This window comes from Athene cunicularia (genome assembly GCF_003259725.1).
Source record: "Athene cunicularia isolate RWA chromosome 1 unlocalized genomic scaffold, athCun1 chr1_part1, whole genome shotgun sequence".
NCBI classification, from domain to species: Eukaryota; Metazoa; Chordata; class Aves; order Strigiformes; family Strigidae; genus Athene; species Athene cunicularia.
The window spans coordinates 54519811-54539622 of record NW_020799091.1 but is presented as its reverse complement, the minus strand read 5'-3'; the positions used below and the strand labels follow the sequence as shown (position 1 = coordinate 54539622).

At 37.7% G+C, this 19812-nt stretch overlaps 1 protein-coding gene across 1 annotated transcript in view; it reads left to right on the top strand.

The window, feature by feature from the left end:
• Nucleotides 1-19812, top strand: part of ABCC4 (ATP binding cassette subfamily C member 4) — a 143709-nt gene that overhangs the window by 78731 nt on the left and 45166 nt on the right. The window contains exons 21-22 of the mRNA XM_026854788.1: nt 16333-16483; nt 17115-17234. Of these exons, the coding sequence (XP_026710589.1) occupies nt 16333-16483; nt 17115-17234 (271 nt within the window). The remainder of the gene's footprint in view (nt 1-16332; nt 16484-17114; nt 17235-19812) is intronic.

Genomic DNA, 19812 nt, shown 5'->3' with positions numbered 1-19812 from the left:
AAAGTTTTCCTTTTCAGAAAAGTAAAATAGATGTTACAGGTCTAGTACACTGTTAAAAAGATGCTGTGTTTTAAAGCTTGCCTGTTCTATTTGGCATCAGAAAAGAAAATTTAGGAACTTATTGTTGATTAACAGTGCAGTGCTATCCATAAGACAAAAGCACTTCCTTCTTGGCAGGTTTTGTAAAACTTAATATTCTTGATCAGCAGGCTTGTTGGTTAGTGGATGCCTTTTGAAATTCAGTAGCAAAGATACAATATTTATTTCTGAAGAAGCACAGATTTTGACAAAGGATAACTGTTATCAATTATGATAGAGACCTTTTGTCACTTGTTTTGTTTGCAGGTGTCTTTTATACGACTTCCTATAATCTCTTCAGGAAGAAATATTTTCTCCTTTCTAAAAACAGTATTAGCTAAATATAAAAGCTCTGATCCCAGCCATTGTTGCTGATTCTTTGAGAGACATTTCCCAACATTCATTGTTTAAATGGTTGTCAGGAGGAATCAAGTGAAACTTAATAAACAATGCAGTAACTGGTTCATTTTACTTTGTGTGTAGAAGCTTTTCTTGAGCGGATTTGCATTGAAGAAGTGGTCCTTTTTCTGAGTTATTGCTAGGATCGTTGTGAAGCATTCCACCCTTTTACTATATTGGCAAGTGAGCGTGAGCGTATGATTTCTGCACAAATATACACAATGTGATTGGGCACTCAGAAACTACAATATGAACCAATTTACCTATAAATAAATTGTTAAAATCTACTTTTGAGAATTTTGTAGTTACACTGAGTACAGATTTTACAGCAATGCTAAAAATTTGTAATGTTCTTTATAGAGTGTCTAATAAGATTTATACACTGCACTACAGTCATAATGAGCATGATTAGTTTAGACAGCTATACTGGATGAAAATTAATTCCTTGAACTAAAAGAGTTGAATTTTTTACATCTTCTATCAACTCAATAAAGAAGAAAGAGTCAGTTCTCTTCAAGACAGTGGCTAGTTACTGTACACTTATTTGTTAAAGCAAAAATAAAAAGTATGTGGCAGGCACAAAAATGCATCATAGACCTTGTGTATTCTTCTGGAAACCTGGCTAGATTTTGCAAAACTGTTGCTTTGCAATAGCTCCCAAAGTAGAAGCTCTCACTTCATTTAAAGTTTCCTGCCATCCTTTCTTTCTCTGGCTTGCTTTGGCACCAAAATGTAGCACACCTGTCTTTGAAGAGATTGGGGGCAAGAGGGGCAGTCCTCACTAGGAGGAGCCAGTCATTTTTTTCTTCTTATGAATTTTAACAACGTATGAGACGTGTCATGTTAGTGGAGCTGACTGTCTTTTTGTAGAAATTACTGCTGTATCTGCAAGAAATGTAAATAAAAAAATAAATCTTTCTTATGGGAACACATTTATGGCTATGTTTGACTACATGGCTGTTGAACAGAACTTTGTAGGTAGATGTGAAAGTACAGAAACTGAAAAGAAACTAAAGATTAAGTTAGGCACTTCAACTGAGATATTTTTAATTGTATGTTTACAGTGCAGTTCAAAGCTCATTAAAGTAAAAAATAAACTTTACAGTCTGCAGTCCAAGCCTGGGCCTTATCTTCTGTAATGGATTCTAGCTGACCATAAGGTTCCATACCAGCTCTCCTAAAACAAACAAACAAAAAAAAAACAAACCAAAAAAAACCTCCAAACAAGCAAACAAAACCCACCAAAAAGACCAACTCAATGCTATGTTAACAATGACACCTGTTATTTCTGCTAAATACAGCACTAAATATGTTTGTAAAATCAGGTGGTAATTAACATTAGTAAGTTGATTCAGATAGTCGAAAAGCTGAATTAATTTGGTGAAGGTGGTGGTTTTGGGGGTTTTCTTTTGAGCTCATATATTTTTAATTACCTGCCTTAGTACTGTTAGCCCTCCTTAGCCTCAGTTCTGCATCTCGCTTGTTTTTTCGGTCCTGAGTTACATATTTTTGGCAGGTGTTTTCCAACTAAGTTACAGTCTCCTCAGGTAAAGGACTACTTTTGTGAAGACAATTACAGTGCCTTGAAACTTTCTAAGAGGATTTAAACATCTACTTCATTTAGATACGCGTGTTTTATTTATGTATTTGTTGGTTTAATCAAAGGGCAGACCTGACAGCAGCCTTAAAGGGCTACCCAAACACAAATAATTGCAGAAATTCTTTCTTTAGTTGATAGGTACTTGATCATCCTGTAAATAAGTCCAAAGGGACTTAAGGAAGTCAGGTGCTGTTTAAGATGACAGGGATTTTGTTACTGAATTTTCTTAGGTACCTCTGAAAATACTAGCTGATGTACTCAGTGTTATAACAAATTGTTGTTCCTCCTCCTGCCTTAAGCTCTGTGGGAGTACAAAGTTCTGTTGGTGTGGAATTCACTGATAGGGGTGCAGGGCTTGTAGTTTAAAATGTTGTGGTTAAAATGCATAGCGATGTCTAGCTCAATGCAGTGCTAAGAAAACACAATCTACTAATCTGGGAAAGGTCATCCAATGACTACAATAAAAGAATTAAACGGGGAAGTATTTGGAATTAAGAATCCAATACATTTAATAGAATTTTGTGTACATTAGCACCAGATACTCCTAAGTAGACAGTGTTTTGGATGCTGTATTTTTGAGAGCTCGTCAAAAGGCTTGTTTTTCATACCTGAATCTCACTTTAACTTGAGACTGATCTGCAGAATGGGTACCCAAACTGATAAAACTACTGGGTGAAAATTATATCTATAAACTGATTTGAATACATAGGACAGTGAAAGATATTTCAGACTTTCTTTTGGGTTTGTTAATTATTATAAATTTTAAAGGGATGGTTTTCTCTGTAGTTTCTTGCCCTTTTAATTCTTCAGTGATCTTATTACCTATTAACAGAGTTGATTTTCTGCTTTAGTTTCTAGTGAATCTGAGTAACTTAATGTGATGGCCCCTTCATTTTGATTTCTTACCCTGTGTTGGATTGAGGGGAAAAAAAAAAAATCATGATCTGTTTTGTTTCTAGAGAACACTGTGAACATGTGAACTATCTGCAGCTGCCCTTGGAGAAGGGCAGTGATTTATTGAGGAAAACTGAATTGCAAAACCTTTTTCCTCCCCAAAATCAACAGCTTGACTGAGTTTAAATAACTGACTTTTCATATCCTTTCATCACACACAAAGACCTAATCCTGAGACTACTTGAACCACCAATGTAGGCTGTGGCTGAGACCACCACTGAATGTGCCATTCCCTTCTCACCACACACAAAACACATTGACTGCAGCTTTATGAAGTGAAAATGCTGAAGAAAAGGAAAATGTGAAGGAGGTGTCCACAGTAATTTCTTTTTAAAAAAAAAATAAAGTAAAAAAAAAAGGCAAAAAAAAAGCTGCTGCATCTGGATATTGGGAACAAAAAGTGCCTCAGACTGGAATAATAGCTTGGGTCACTTGCTTTCATATGTGCACAAGAGTGGAACTGCCGTTCCTTGTTTCAGTACCACTGACCCCTGCATTTTATTGTGTGAAGATGTCAGGGAAAGTGTGTAGAAGGAATTCCAGGATCTTTTAGTTTAACAATGACGTTGTTATTTTGTGATTTCTGTGAGAGGTGGCATTCCAGGGGGTTTGTTGTGTTGTCTTTTCCAGTTTAGCCAGGTTTTGTATGTATTCATGTGTGAGTTTCAAGAAATATTTTTACTCATTAAATAACAGTTCTTTCTGTGTGTTTGTATGTGTGCATTTACATGTGTGTGTTCAAAATACGATCATAAATATGTAGTGAGAAAATAACCAGTGGTAGGATCTATGTCAGCATATTCTCTTTAGCCTGTTACACAGAGCAGGCCTCTGTCTTGGGCATACCTTTTGGTTTCTTTTCTGCTGAATTCTGGTGGGTTTGCTTGATGGTTGGATCACAAGGTTCTGCAGCTGTGATGATTTTTAGATGAAAAATAAGTAAATAAAAAACCCCAGTTGCCTCATGGCACTTGATGACTGAAAATCTCATGGAACTTTTTCTCTGTGGAACTCTAACTGTACATTGCCAAGATGCATGCTACAGTGCATCTTGCTAGTGCATGATGAAAGACTAATTAAAACTTAAAGAAAAATAATATGGTTTTTGTATTGGTTACTTTTGAGCTCTAATTTCAGAAATGGTTAAAATTATCATTATGATAAAAAACTAATTTTTGGTATTGTCATTTGTATGTGCTTTCAGTTTTGTTATTTTCTTTAAAATAAAAAGAGGTTATACACCGTTGTGTTAAAAACAAACAAACACTGCTCATTCTGTCTTCCTGGTCATCATCATACCATTTCCCACCCCCCAAAAATTAAAAAAAAAAAAAAAGAAAAAGAGGTGGGAGGTTGAGGAGGAAGAGAGAGAAGGCTTGGATTGCACTTGTGTATCCAAGACCAACATGCAGGAGCTGTGAGTTTAGCAGACACTTGTCTAAATAATGCAGTTCTTTATTAACCTTTCATTCCTCTGTCCTTGAATGCCTTGATTGTTAAGTCCCAGTAGCCAATTAGTCTTGTTGATGGTGACCAGCAGTGGAGATAATCTATGCCAAAACTATTGCTGGTCTTTACTCTGTACCTGTCATCGCATTCCTTTAAATGTGAGGATGAGTGTCTTGCATCATATGGACTGCCTGTTTACTCAGATTGATGGTATGTGCATAGGATAAAATGTGTAAAGTTTAGAGTCACAGATAATAGGTGGATTCCTGCTTATACAAGGACCTCGTTTTTCTACGGAAGGCTAAAAGTCTGTTCTCACTATAGCAGTCGTATGGAATCCTGCCCAACCTCACTCCATTATTTTTTTTCCTATTTGCATTAGCGTGTATAATTTTTATAAGAATAGATATGTGTGTCATTCTCCACATAATGAGTGTCAAGGCAACAAGTATCATTGCAGCAACAAAACTTAATTTGTACAGGAACATAATGTAACTTCCTTAATATTTTGGGGGTTGTTTGTATTAATAAAATTTGAAGGTGTAACCTCTTATCTAACATGGGAAGGAAGATTAAATAATACTGAAAAATGTGCTTTACCTTTTTGTCATCTTGCTTCCTTGTCTTTACCACTTTTTTGGCTTTTCTTGTTTTTATTAACTCTCTTCTTTTTAGTTTTTATACGTCTCCTTTTATATGGTAAATGTAGAAATACCTTGGTTACTGGGCTGTTCTTTCATTTTCTAAATGAAACATGGAATACCAGTGTTTTGAATATAGTACTCAGAAAAATAAATCTAGCTTTCACTTAGTGGAATTCTGTCTTCTCTGTTTCTTTTTCTAAAGCTTGTGAGCATTGTGAGATGCAGTCTCCCTCTTAATTTCGCAAAGGTTTTGGGTAGATTGTGGCTTAGTGGTAGGAAGACAGAAATGTAGTTGCTCTTACAGTATTTTGGTATATTGGACTGAAACCTGTAAATACAAAATTTCTATTGGCTCTTCTCCAAATTGGTTTCTCTGTTTTCTTTATCAGATTACTCTTAACACATTTTCAGCTACTAGAAAGCAGGATAGTTGTATGGCAGTCCAGTAACCTGACCCCATTCTGTGTGGTTTGGAAATCTCCCCTCTTTTGGTTAAGGTGGAATTTGTAAAAGTCCCAGAAAGAGATTCCGTTCATCTGGGGGGCTCTTCATATCTGTTGGACAGTATTTTCTTGCTGTGAAAGAGATCAAAGAAACACTCTGATGTAAATGAACTTAAGTTCTAGTTTTCTCCTTTTCTTTTTGCTCCATCTTTTTATATACACTACTTCTGCTTTTGGTGCCAAAGTGGGAATTATTATTATTATTTATAGGTATCTACCTTAGTTTCTAAGCATTATTGCAACCTTTCACATCTGTAGCTCAAACTGATGATTAAGACTTCCTAAGGTCATTAACATTTCTAACACTTCACAGTAGCTAGAAATCTCTTAATTCTGCTGTCAGTCATAGAGTGTAACAATCCCGTTCCAAATGGTGATAAGTACAAATCTTCTAGATTGCCTTAAACTACTGATATATTATAGATAGGACAGTGTGTGCTTACAAACAAATTAGGATTTCACTGTTCGGCAAAAGAACTGGAGATTTCACTTTTGATTCAAGAGGAAGGAGAAACTTGGAGATAGTCTGAATTACTAAGCCATATAGCTGGTGCTTGTGTTAAATCATTATGCATGTTTATGCCCAAAACAAACATGTGGGACAAGGAATTATCTTCAGCAAAAGAAGACTGCATCTCATAGAAATGTGCTGCCAGGGTTATATGTGCATTTCATGCAGAACATAAGAACTTTCTTCTTATTGAAGCTGATACCGTGGCTGCCTGGTGAACTCTGCAGCTGATCTGAAAAGTCCAGATGAGTTTATTCTTCAAAAAGTAGAGGCTACAGTACGGGCAGTTCTATACAGCAAAAGATGAGACTTCAGCTGGGAACTGAATGTCACATGTATTTGGGAAGCTTGTACCTCTTTCTGTTGCATCAATGTTACAGGATAGTTTTGTATCATTTAAAAAAATAGATTCATTTGGATTGCACTCTTGAACTAGTAAAAATTTGTGTGTTAAGAAAGGCTCTTTCAAGGGCTCGATAATAGCTCTTCCTGCACAGTGGAAGAGTAGGATGCTGAGTGATTGCAATTTCTTCCTCAATCACATCCCTAAATCATATTTTTTTCTGTTTTTCTTACTGGGTTTTGGAATCAGTCTAATGGTAAAATAGATCTCTCTTACTATGAAAGTCACTTGTGTGCTAAAATAGTGGTTTTAGATCTTTCTGTCTAAAACTGAAAACATGCTAGCTTTAGTACCTGATACAGTTGTCCATTGTTCTGTTAGGCATAACATAATACTGAGAAAGATAATTTTTTTTGTTTTTCTCACTGATGGAAAGTCTGTATTTTGGGGTTGCACCTGGTATCAGTTACTTTGGTAAGTGTGTCTTTGTTGATGGTTTGTGATAAATACAATTCTGAAAGGTTTTCCTGGTGGTCTTGGAGCATATTTGTAACGAATTGTGAATGAGCATATGCTTACTACAGTAAATAATGTTTGTTTGCTGCCAAGGAAGTTTCTTTTTACTCCTTTAGATGCCATGGGGTTCTGTACCTGCAGAGAATGGCTGAACTGGGTGAAACCTGATGGTGGTGGTAAGAGGCTGATGCGTCTAACCGTATTTAGTTGAAATACGGTTGCTGAAAGCATCAGGCTACTGTTAAGCTTCCTGGAGCTGAATAGTCACTGAACAGAATGTAGTAATGAAGAATTATGAGTCAAGAGTTTATTTTGAATAGGAAAGCAGTATTTTATAGCCCTATCAGAGTAGCAGAGCTCTGAGGAAGTCAGGAAAAAACCCAGAGACCAGCTAAAAAGCATTTTCTGCATATCTCCTATGAAAGAGTATGCACAGAAAAGAACAGAAGGTAGTTTTATTTCTTAGGATAGCTGATGCTGTAGTCCTTAATATTTTTCATAGTTTTCATTTAACTGGGGCAGAGGGGCTGCTGTGGAACTTACAGAAATATGAGTAGTACTTCATTCCACCTAAAAATAAATATATTAATAGTGTATTTTAAATAGCAAGAACAAACAGTAAAATGCTTAAAAGCTTGTAATTGGTGTAAGGCTGAAGAGCTGTTACTCTTTTTAACAGAAGAGCCCACAGTTCAAATGTAGCACAAAGCTTTTAAAGTTGCTGAAAGACCCAGAATTGACTTCTGGCAAAACAGTTAGATTTGACTGAGTAGCAAAGGTCATGCAGTTGAAAATGAGGTATTCTTGGGTAGGGTGCAGGGCTGCTGTGGCATTATGGCCATGAAGGACAAGAGGCCTGAGGTGGGAAAGTCCATATAGTTCAAAGACAGAGTTGGTAGAACTGCAACATACAGGGCAGCAGTACCTGTGGTAAGCAAAAGTTTGCCAGACGTTTGGAAGAACTGGGAAGAAATGTGTATGGTGTGGATGAAAAGGTTATGATAGCATCATCATTAGCTCAGAGGAATTCCTCACAGGAACAGTGGACAGTATCTTAGCAAATAAGTTAATGGTCTAGACCATAACAACCCTAAATAATGCCCTATAGGATCACATCAGTATTCAGCCTAGCCAGTGGCCTTTCTCCAGCAGTAACAATAGAACATGCTATTTTGGGAGATCATGAAAACCTGGCTGCTTTCTGTGGTCCATTCCCTGTATAGTACCCAAGCATTCACAGTTTTGTACTGGGAGTGTCAAAAGGCCTATCCCTTCCCAGTTCTCTCACTGTCCATTTTTGACATAATTTTGTATCAGCTCTTAAGCTCTGCCTCCTGCAATCTAATAGCCTGAAAGCAGTGAGATATTTGTTGATCTTTTTGTTACATGTATGTGTGCCCCTTCTATGGAAAGAAAACCGTAATTATCACTAAAAGAAAAACTACTTTTAGAAGGGTTGTAAGTAGGATAAGATTGAGGACAAATATTGGTGAATCAGCCTCTGCTGATAAAGCGCTAAACATAGGAGCAAAGAACAAAGTAGGAAATACACCATTTGTAGTAGTACTAAAGAGAAAAGTAGCCATTGTTGAATCAAAATCTTTGGTTTTGTCAGGGTCTTTGATCAGTGGGGCTGTCTTGGGCTTATATAGCTAGGGAAGAGTTTTGGAAATGGTTTCTAAGAGGTAGAAATGGAGCAGAAATTATCAAGCCATTCTTTACTTGTCTTTAAAAATATCAGTTATTTGGCAGCAGGGTCTGAGAGAGGAGATATAAAAATGCATTGCTCTGGGAATCTTAAAGCAAGTGGAACAGCCAACAAAGTGACTTTGTTTGGTGATGATTGCTTTGGTATTGGAATCACAAAACCCCTAAATTAATATAATGGAAAGGGGTGCTTTCCACTACCTGAGAGGAAGAGTAACTCTAGGAGGGTTGGGTGATGCCAGACATTTTTCTGCATTGTTTCAGGCAGGTTCTGGCAAGAGCTATTGAGAAAGCAAAGCATGTGTGAGTGCATGTTCTGCACTCCCTGATTAATGCTGTTTCCTCAAGCAACCATGTAAAATTGTGCTTGGCATCTGAGGTATTCCCAGGAAGATATAATGTATTTGTCATGGTACAAAAAGCACTATAGTTTATGTGACTAGTTTTTGTGTGTGTGCCTTTTTTTTCCTTGGGAGAACAACAGTGTAAGAATATAACCAGGGACTGTGGACAGAAGACAACAAACGTAGCACTGTTGAACAACAAAAACTATTAACTTTTAATATAATTTTTACAGGCAGATCAGAATAAAGTTATAACTAACTCCCTATAACTTCAAGAAGTGGACCTCTCATTTTTATTTAGATCCTCATTGCAAAGTTGTGCCTTGCTGTTCGAATCACTCAGAACACTTGTGCGGCACAAGGTGCAATTGAAAAACAGCACTTGAGAATCAAATTAAAGGTCCTCCTCAAGTTTTTACTGCTTGTAAATATAAAAATACATTGACCACAGACATCTACAGGCGTGGGTGTTGGCCCTGTCCTTTTCGGTGTGGCAGTATTGGTTTCCATGTCCAGTGGGCATGAACAGGAGCTGCATGTAGAGATGCATAAGTAGAGGCCATGGCTTTGGCTCTAATAAAAGCTTGTTTTTTCATGGAAAATCTATATTAGCTGGAAGTAACATATATGTGGCTAAAGGGTCGTGACGACTAACTTGTACATGAGTGAAGATTATGAAAAGGAGAATAGCCTCCATGTGATGTAGGATTGTATTGTAGAGTTTTTAAAGGATGAGTATTTTGAGTGTCTGGAAGAATCACAAAGTCCAGACCTTGATTATGCATCTGTTTATAAAGCATCAATATCTGGAAGTCTCAGACAATATATGGACTGTGATTTTTTTTTTTTTTTTTTTGAGAACTGCTATTGGAATCAAGACCCTCATTAAGATAGTTAAGTGCCTTGGCTCAGGATGTCCAGAAAGCCTATTTCTACCGCTTGTTGTAGGGTAAGAGATTATTGATGATAGAATGCTGTTTAAATACAACAGAATGGTGGCAGTGCCAATGTATTAAAGAAAACACCCTTTTTATTATAAGGTCACTTGTTAAAAAACAGTTGGACACAGTTCACCATGATCTCAAACAAAGACAAAGGCTTCTCACTTAATGGCAAAATGCATGCCAAGTCAAATGAATGAACGTGTTGGTGGCACAGAAAACATGTGCCCTAAGGAGCTAAATATATGCTTGTTCAGTTAGAAAAACAATGATCCAGAAACGCTATCTTATAGAGACAAGAACAAGTAGAAGGTACTAGCATTAAGGATGTGGTTGGGAATTTTGACTACGTTTCTGTGCTATATCTGACAGATGTATTCAGCCCTTTTGCAGTGACATACGGATTTAGTTAGGTAACCTCTTGTCAACTAATTGCAAATAGCAGGATTCAGAGGAGGAGAGGGTGTCTCGCAGAAGATAAGACAAGCTTGCTGTTTTTGAAGCTTTTAATGCTGACAGTATTTAGTTCCTACTTTTTTCTTTCACTCAGTTTATCTGAAATTACAATTTTCATTTCTTTCCCAGCTGTGCCTTTTTCCCCCCTTTCAGTGCATTGGTTGTCTTGTCTTTATATTCCCAATTTTCTTGTGGATGCACATTTTCCTAAAGCTGAATTAATACCGACTGAGAGCTGTCATTCCTGTCAAAGATTGCTGTCACTGGTTGCTTCAGAAAAGGACGACGTCTTTTAAATATTGGAGTTATGTGCAACACTTTTTCTTCTGTAGTCATAAGTCTTCATTGCTTTTTCTCTCAAGACAAATCTGTTCCTGACAGTTTGATGCAAGCAATAGTATAAACAGCCATATGTACTTATTTTAACCAGTTCTGAAAGAAAACCCATGCATTTTATTAAAAAGGTAGTTTAAAGACAAGACTATACGCCGCAACTCAGCCATTTTCAATGAGTAAATTTAAGTAGAGCTGTTTATGTACTAGTATTATGGTACAAAGATAGAAGGTTTCTATTTGGATGTTTCCTGGATTTTTTGTAATCAAGGAGAATAACACGCAAAAAATCTACGATGTGGTTTGATATGCTGCTCTGGATGCAGCTGGTCCAAGTGAAGTGTTTATCGCTCTGATCTGCTCATTACAATGTCTTGTCACCAGGGAAGCTTGTCCTCTGGGGTACCAGTGTAACCAGCCACCTGTGCAGTTGTGCCTTAACAGTAAGTCCATACCGTCTGGTTTGAAAAAGCGTGGGGTTTTTTAAATAAAAAGGTATTCAAGGAAAAAGGAAACATCTGAATTGGACTAGGGATTGAGTGTACGTGCAGTTATTTGGCAGAGACAATGAGGAAGTAATTTTAGTTAGGGGGAGGGGAGTAGGAGGAAGGATGATGCTAAGCAAGTACAAACAGAGTGGGGTTTTGTAATTTCTTGACTTTCTAGCTTTCTAGCTTTACTTCAGACAGCCCAGCCTGTCTGAGAGTGTCCTAAATTACTGCAGTTAAGGTTACAAACTTGAAATCCATGATATGCACTGCTGCTGTATTGGAATTAGTATGGCTTTGTGGCAGTGACCATGGGCATTTAATAGAATCCTTGGGAGTGCATATAGGGGTCCAGCAAGTAGGAGTTGGGGGCGGCGGCAGAGTAAGTGTGTTTGACTTCTGCTTAAATATTAGTAAAACTGGTCCTGGAACACTGCAGTTTTTGGGTGGGATTTGACTGCAGATTCAGTCATTGAAATTTAGGTGTCTGCATGTTGGGCTTTAGATGCTTACCTTGCTGTAGTCAGAGGGCATCTAGTCCATACAGTTAGTGGACTCTAGAGAAATATTCAACCATGGGGTCACTAAGTATCCACTTAAATGTTAGACCAATCACTTTCTAAACTTCTAAACTAGGACAGGAGTTTCACAATATAGGTCGCATGTAGATTCCCACATTCAAGTTTCTGAGTCTCAGATCCCATCCCTTGGGCTTCACTCATTCATTAGAGATCCTACCAAATCAATAGCTGCAAGTCCCAAATGGTGTGGTTCCTGTGGTAGTAGGTCCTATATCACAGCTGTCAAACCCATGTGGATGACTTGGCATCACAAATCACACTAGGAACTTGCACAGACCCCTTATGCATGTATTTTACAAGAGATGCTGAAATACATTGTAAGGTCCATTTAAAAACAAAAAAAGCACAAAACTTTTATTTTTGAATTATGGAAGAAAATGGAAGACCTCAAAGATCTGATTCTGTTGAGCTCAGAGAAAAGACAGAGAGGTGTTTTATAGGTACTGCATGAGGAGATAAAGGACTCTTGAAGGAGTTAGCTGGAGTAAAGTGCGAGCAGACCTGAGAGGTTTAAAATGGGGTTCTACATGAAGACCAGGTGCCTTTTTCAAAGAAGTGCTTAAGCCAAACATGAAATATTGACCTCAGAGTATAACTGATATGAAAGAATAGTAATGATCTGTAGGATGGAAGAGTAGACATTCTTATGAGACATCTTGAACTCTAAATGTTGCTTTTGCATCTTTTTCCTGTCAACTTTATTAAATTATTTAAAAGGGCTTACAATTTGTCGTAAGGTTTCTAATATTACGTAAATGGTATAGTTTCTGCAACAAAGGGAAAGGCTTATAGCTTGTGATATTTGTATGGCTTATAGATTGTAATTTTTCTGGATTTTTATAGGTTTTTTTCTTATTGTTTCTTTACCTCACATTAAATATTTTTTCTATTGTGTGGTTGTGGTACAGAAATACCTTGTTCTTCCTAGAGCAAGACCTGTTTGAGATGGAACTTCAAGGATATCACTCTCAGCACCTATAAGAATTACAAATATGTAGAAGCATGTGTTTTGCAAATGAATGTGCTGATCAGAGCATTCACTTTCCCAGAGGGTTATAATAGGGTCTGCTTGCTCCAGTAGGACAGGAGATTTCTTGAGGAAAAATAAGCCACAGTGAATGGAGTGACTGACCAAAGCATGAGGGAAATCTCTCAGGACTCTCGCAAGCAAGGGTATGAGTCCAAGAGAACCAGCACGTGCTTTTTTTATACTCCTAGAGTATGTGCGATTTCTGAGTGGGAGATTCTTATTTCTCCTGGGAAACTGAAACAAATTTGAAGGTGGACATTGGACAATATGGCTCCATTTGGAAACAGATTAGATTTCCCTGTCCAGGTCTTTTCAGTCTCAGTAGCCTGTGCATCTGTTGTCTTTTGTATAAGGTGGCCTTGCTTCCAATACTGTTCAGATAGCTGTAAAATCAGCTCCTATTTTGTCTTAATTTGGCTATTGTTTTCTGCACAATCATTACAGAAGACTAAAATTAAGAAATACAGTAAAAGATGCTGGTTTTATCGGCCGTGTTTCTTTTATGTAGGGAAATCTTGCCTGCTTAGCATTTTGGTGCAATTTTCAATTGTAAGCTGATTCTGCTAGACAAGGTCAAGATCTTGCTGTGCAAACTGAATACCTAGCTCACTGCTTGTCTCCAGAGAGGAGAGCAGTCAGACTACTCATATTAGTGTTATCGTCACTCTGCTGATTATCTTGGGTCTTCCAGCTTGCATGCAGTGAATCTACTAGAAGTTGGAGCAGTCTCCAGCTTTGGAGGTTAGTTGTCTCTTGTGAAACTTGGGAGCTAGAACCTTTGCCTTACCTCATGCAGTAGCTGCATGATTACAGTCTGCAAATGGTTGTGTCTGGCTTCCAGACTACTTCATTAAGAGTTAATTTATATGCAAGTTTGGTTTTCCAAAAAGCAACACACATGACTGATCCACCCTATCATAAATTTTTATAATGATAAGGTGGTGCAGGCTCATCTAAAATTCCTTCCAAAGGCGGTGTCAGATTTTTACTTTAGTCATCCTAACCATCTTTTCCTTCCCTGTATTTCTGCCATACCAAGGCTTTGTTTACATGAGCTGGATCCTAATAGATCTACTCCCACTCCCACCCCCACCGGCACTTTGCAACATATTGTAGATTATCATCACCAAAACTTGAGTTTGGCTTTTAAATTTTCTATTAAGAAGCATTTATTTTCCTCAGAATTTTTTTTCTTGAAAGAATTGTTCTTAATTCTTCATATCAGGTTTGAGGCTGATGGTGAGAAGACAAGAAGTACTTCAGAAATTACTCTTTTGTGACTGTCTAGGAGGTGATGGAGGGAGAAGGGGAAGGCAGCAGGCCTATAAAGCAGTTGTGAGAAGGATGGAATGGACTTCCATTTTCTGTTTGTCAGTGAGAATGGAGGTGAAGGAACCTTTAGAAATGATTAGCTAGTCTGGGGATGGCTGACAGGCCTGGCAGAGACAATGAGCGGTGCTGGGAAAAACAGAGCTAGGCAGGAGAAAATTTGGAGGAGGTCAGGAATCTTTATCTCCTTTCTCCTCATTCAGTGATAAAAACGAAGTACGCTTACAGGGTTTTAAAGAATGCTGGGGAAGTAGAAGGTAGAGCAGCACTGGTGATGAGGAGTCTGGGTGCTTTGTTTTGCTTTGTGCTGACATACCATGGGCATAATTGACCCAAGTGAAATACCATAAACTCTCGCTGCCACCTTACCTCCTCGTGATGAAATCTAGGTAAAATGTCTGCAATCTACTGTATGTATCTAGAAGGTCAAAAACATAATGTTGTAAGTACCTCAACCCACAGATGTGCAGTGTAGTGGTAATGCAGCTTCCTTCAGAGCTCCTACCCCATACCTACCCTGTAGCTATTTTCCGTAATAGATTTCTGAGACCCTATAATGTGCTTTCAGGATCTATGAGATGCAAGGCTGTTACACTGATAAATCTTCTATCATGAGCTAAGATCTTGCCTAGAGCCGAAGACTAAATTGTGCTGACTCATACAGTTGTAATGCATAAGGTGTGTGGGTTTGCTGTTTGGTCAGGTGAAATTAGGGTAAAGTCAGAGAAACCTCAAGAAAAAAACAGATGTAGGGGGAAAGGGAGTGCTTAGTTTTGGCTTTAGAGTGTGTTGAGTATGGGCTACCAGAAGTGCAACAGGAAATGCAATGTTTCATAGGCACTTCCGCTGAAACTGTTTGAAAATCCAGGTAGCTCTCCGGTATCCAACCTTAGCTGATGTGTTGCTTAGCTTTTCCAACTCAGTGCACAGATTCAGGGATAGAAGCCTTTTTGCTATAAGATGCATTCTCAGGACCCAGTGGTCACTAATGCACAACCACGAAGTTCAGCTGGAATCTACTTGTGTGTCATATGTGATAATGAAAGTGGTTCCTCTACAGTGCATAAAATGGAGACCTTGCAGAAAATATTTTCCTTGCTAAGGAATTTGTTAAAGAAAATAATACAAGAATTTAGTGTTGAGTTAGAATTTCAGTTGTCTTTTTTTTTGTACAGGATGTGTTTCTTTTTGTATGTTTTACCCCACCCCCTTTTTTAAGGAGCAAAGGGGCACACCCTGGTTTCAGTAGGTGACTGGATTCCTGCCTTACATACATACACCATTGGTGTTCTGAAATAAATTTGTGTGCAGATAATGCTTTTCATAGTGTATTTAAACTGAAAGTTTGACTTACAGGATGTGAAGTAGTCTGCAGAAAATGGGAGTTTTAATTCAGAAAGTTAGTCCTAAGCAACAAAGCTTCATTACACATTATATCTAATGTTCTAAGAGTAAATTCAGGTTTAGTCCAGCCTTTCATCTTGTACTCTGAAGTAAACCTGGTAAAACTAGCCTCTTATGACACGTCTTGTAGTGTTTAACATTTCTTTCTTATTTGTAACATTTCCCAGTGCAGTCCTTTGGAAAGAGAAAGCTCACTTTCTCTGATACTGGGTTTTCTTTCTAAATGGGACAGAGTTGTTTTTAGGAAAATTTAAATTTTAGGAAAATTTAAAAGCCTATTTTGAAAGCTACTCTTCCAACTGTTAAGTCTTTGAAGTGAAAGACAGTCTTTTAACAGTTTCTTTTTACCTCATTCACTAGGTAGCTTCGGTCCATTAAAGATTAGGTCTTTTTAATTAATGATCTGTTACTTTATTAAAGCAGTCACAGAATAGTCCACAAAGAAAGATATTAAAGTTCAGTCAGCCAGTTTGTAAAGACATTTCTTAAAGAACAAATGTGGCAGAAAACCATAAACTGAAAGTCAAATTAGGTATTACTGTAAATTCTTCAAGTTGCTTAAAAATAGATGTCGCTCCTATGTTATACAATGCATTCGCCTCTAAATTTGGTAGTTATGTTTAAATATTTAAGTGTTTCAATAGTGTTAAATAGTTTTATACTTGTTCTAAATTAAATTCTTCTGGCAAAGAGTTTTTTATTTTGTTTCTATTGTGTTGCAGACTCTCCTACAGATTTTTGGTGTGGTGGCTGTGGCTGTGGCAGTGATTCCTTGGATACTCATCCCCTTAATTCCACTATTTATTCTTTTCATTTTTCTTCGACGATATTTCTTAGACACTTCAAGAGATATTAAACGTCTAGAATCCACAAGTATGTGGTTTGGGGGATTTAATGTTAGTTTGAACCCTGCTTATTATTATGTGAAATGCTAGTATTTTATAGACAATCCATCAAAGATTTTTTTTCTTTTGCTATGCAAATAACTTCCTTATTGCCTTGGTTCTCAACTAGTGAATTACATGCTTAACTCCCGTTTTGCATAATTATAAACCTTAAGTATGTCAGTTTTAACTATCTGTAAGTAAAGCTAGTTAGGAACCCAGCTAACTTGCTGGGTTTTGGGACCTTGTATGCACATACTGATGGTGTTTCTGACCTAATCTGACTCTTGGGCCTGACTTTAGCATGACTATGATATGAAATATTAAGGATTTTGAATGGGTGCCTCATGTCATTAATAAAGCTCAAAGAATTTCTTCAGTGGCAACTATTGTTAAAAAGTAAGACATTTTTGTATAAATTAATCTGCCTGGCTGTCTGACTGATTCTAATTGAGTAAGAGGACTTTGGTTAAAGAGATTGCATATTTATTCTGAAAGAATGCAGTATGATAACTTGTATGGTTAAATATAAAATAGTAGGATTAAAGATTAGTGTGGTAAAAAAGGAATTAAATGTTGTCCTTCAGCTATTGCTAAGTTACTCTCATTTCCCTTTGTAGCTCGAAGTCCAGTGTTCTCCCACTTGTCGTCATCCCTCCAGGGACTTTGGACTATTCGAGCTTTGAAAGCAGAGGAGAGATTTCAAAAACTATTTGATGCACACCAAGATCTCCACTCAGGTTTGTGATGAATTGACGTGAAAAATCAAATACTTTGCTCTGTAGGAGGGAAATATCTTATGCCCTCAGCAACATGTATATATTGTACATTAAAATCAGTAGGAGCTTGTCTCTTTAGGGTAGAATTTCTCTATTAGAACAAAAATGTTATTATCTGTCTAGATTTTGAGAGTTTACTTTGGGCTGTAATATAATTTGAGATACCCGTGCATATGTTTTAACAGTGTCCTAAGATAAACATAAAGTATGCCTGATAAGAATATTTAAAGATTCATTTTTGACTCTTTCCTGGATTCCATCTTGTAATGGGGGTGTGTGTGTGAAAACAAGCTATATTATGAAGCATTTCATATTAAGTAGTGTGCTAAGAGTGGGCAGAGATGATTAATAAAAATCATCTTGGAAAAGTTTCATAAGTCTCACTTCTTTTTTACTTTGAGCAGCTTTCAGGGCTTAAATCTAATATACAGTATTAACATGACCAGAAGGTGTAAAATATTAGTATTCTGCAAACATAAGTAATATGATTCAGGTTTGCGCTGTGATTCTTTACCTTCTGTCAATTAAATGTTCTCTATTACAATGTTTTACAAGATGCAGCAGAATGCAAGTTTTCAATTTTGTGTTTGTTAGGTAAGATCTTGAATTTCCTCTTTCATAAGATATACAAGTATATGCTATGACATTTTTGTAATTTACAGACTTCTGAGATATCAGACCAGACCAACTGATCTTTTCTGAAGTACAGTTTATCACAGGCTGTAGAATAGTGCACTGATCTCTGTGTTAAGCCCAGTAACTTGTGACCAAGGAAACATGTCTTCCAGGGAGGCACCTCTAGCTTTGAATTCTCCATTTCCTAATATTATCAAGTTGCTAGTTACCTGACCAAATCAGTTTTACAGTAGCTGATAGCAAGGGATCACAAAGTTGTTTTTTAAGCTTTGTAGTAAAAGACATCTTTAGTCGATAAACTGCATATAAAAAGTTTCACTATACAAAGAGGACTGTGACCTTTATAGCAAGTATTTTCTTGTATGTTAAGGTCAGATCTAAGGAACATGAACACACTATTTTCCTGTCAATTTTATGCATCTAACAAAACTGTCAGTAACACACCTTGTGGGCAGTTCAGGAACCTGCTTTTGAAATCAGGCTTCAGTGCTTATAGTCGGACTCCTTTGTGCACCTACACATTTTGCCATGGTGTCCATCTCACCAGAGTATTTGGGGTATACCAGCTTGCTTTGTGTGTGTGTGTGTGTGTGTGTGTGTGTGTGTGTGTGTGTGTGCGCGTGCATGCTTTTTGGTCCTCAGAGGGAATATGAGCCAGCAGTGTGCCTGGGCAGCAAAGACCAGCAACATCTGGACTGTATAAACAGGAGCATAGCTAGTGGAAAGACGAAACTGGTCATCGCCCTCAGCACTTGTTAGCCCACATCTGGAATACTGCATCCAGTTTTGGACCCCCAGATACAGGAAGCATTCTTAACAAACTGGAGTGAGTCCAGTGGAGGAGCCACTAAGATGGTCAGGGGACTAACAGGAGAGATCTCCCTGTGAGGAGAGGCTGAGGAAACTGGGCTTGTTCAACTCACGGAAAAGAAGTCTTATAGAGGATTTAATACCTGCCTTCCAGTACCTGCAAGGTTTTTACCAAAATGATAGTCAGGCTCTTCACAGTGATACATGGTTGGAGAAGCAAGAAAATAAATTCTAACAAGAGAGAGAGAACCTGGATGCCAGGAAAAACATTTTCACCGTTAAGGACAGTCAGGCAGAAGAAAAGTTTGCCCAGAGATGTTGTGCAGGCTCCATCCATGACAATTTTCAAGACTCAAACTGCATAAAGCATGGAGCAACATGGTCTGACCTCAGAGCTGACTGTGCTTTCAGCAGGAGGTTGAACTAAAAACCTCATGAAGGCTGCTTCCATCCTGAATGATTCTTTGATACTAAATGTGTGCAGGCAATAGCCAAAAGAAGAGGGTGCCTTTCATACTAGCTCACAAAGCTGGAGTCCTGGGTTCTTAAGTCTCCCAAAGAGTTTTAAATTCTTTCCTGCATCACAGAAGGCTCTCCCAACCAGCATTCATTTTTGTTTAGCACTTTTGGCTGGAGTGGTATCCTCTCTATTTAAGGCCAAGCCTGGGAAACAGGACACTCACTTCGAACCCTCTTTCAGGGATGCCTTTGAATTCAACATTAATAATCTTGAGATAAAAACATCTAAAAGGCATGCTGGGGATTGACCAAATCTAGGTTTCCTTCCTGCCAGTGGAACATCTCTATAAGCAGGCTGAGTGAAGTTACACCACAGTGAATCTTCGTTAGTACCTCAAGATTGCCATATTCCTTCCTGCATGCACAGTGACCCCAGTTACATAGGGAGGTTGCAGAATGACCCATCTCAAGCTGGCAGTTTAATGCACCTTCCTGGACAATGGGATCAATGAAGCAAAACCTTGGAGCTGAAAAATCTGCAACCTAACTACCCTATTTCCTGGTCTTACAAGTATACTGTTGCACCAAAAAAATGACTTTTCATGTCATCAGGAAGCTTCCATAGGCTGTTTCC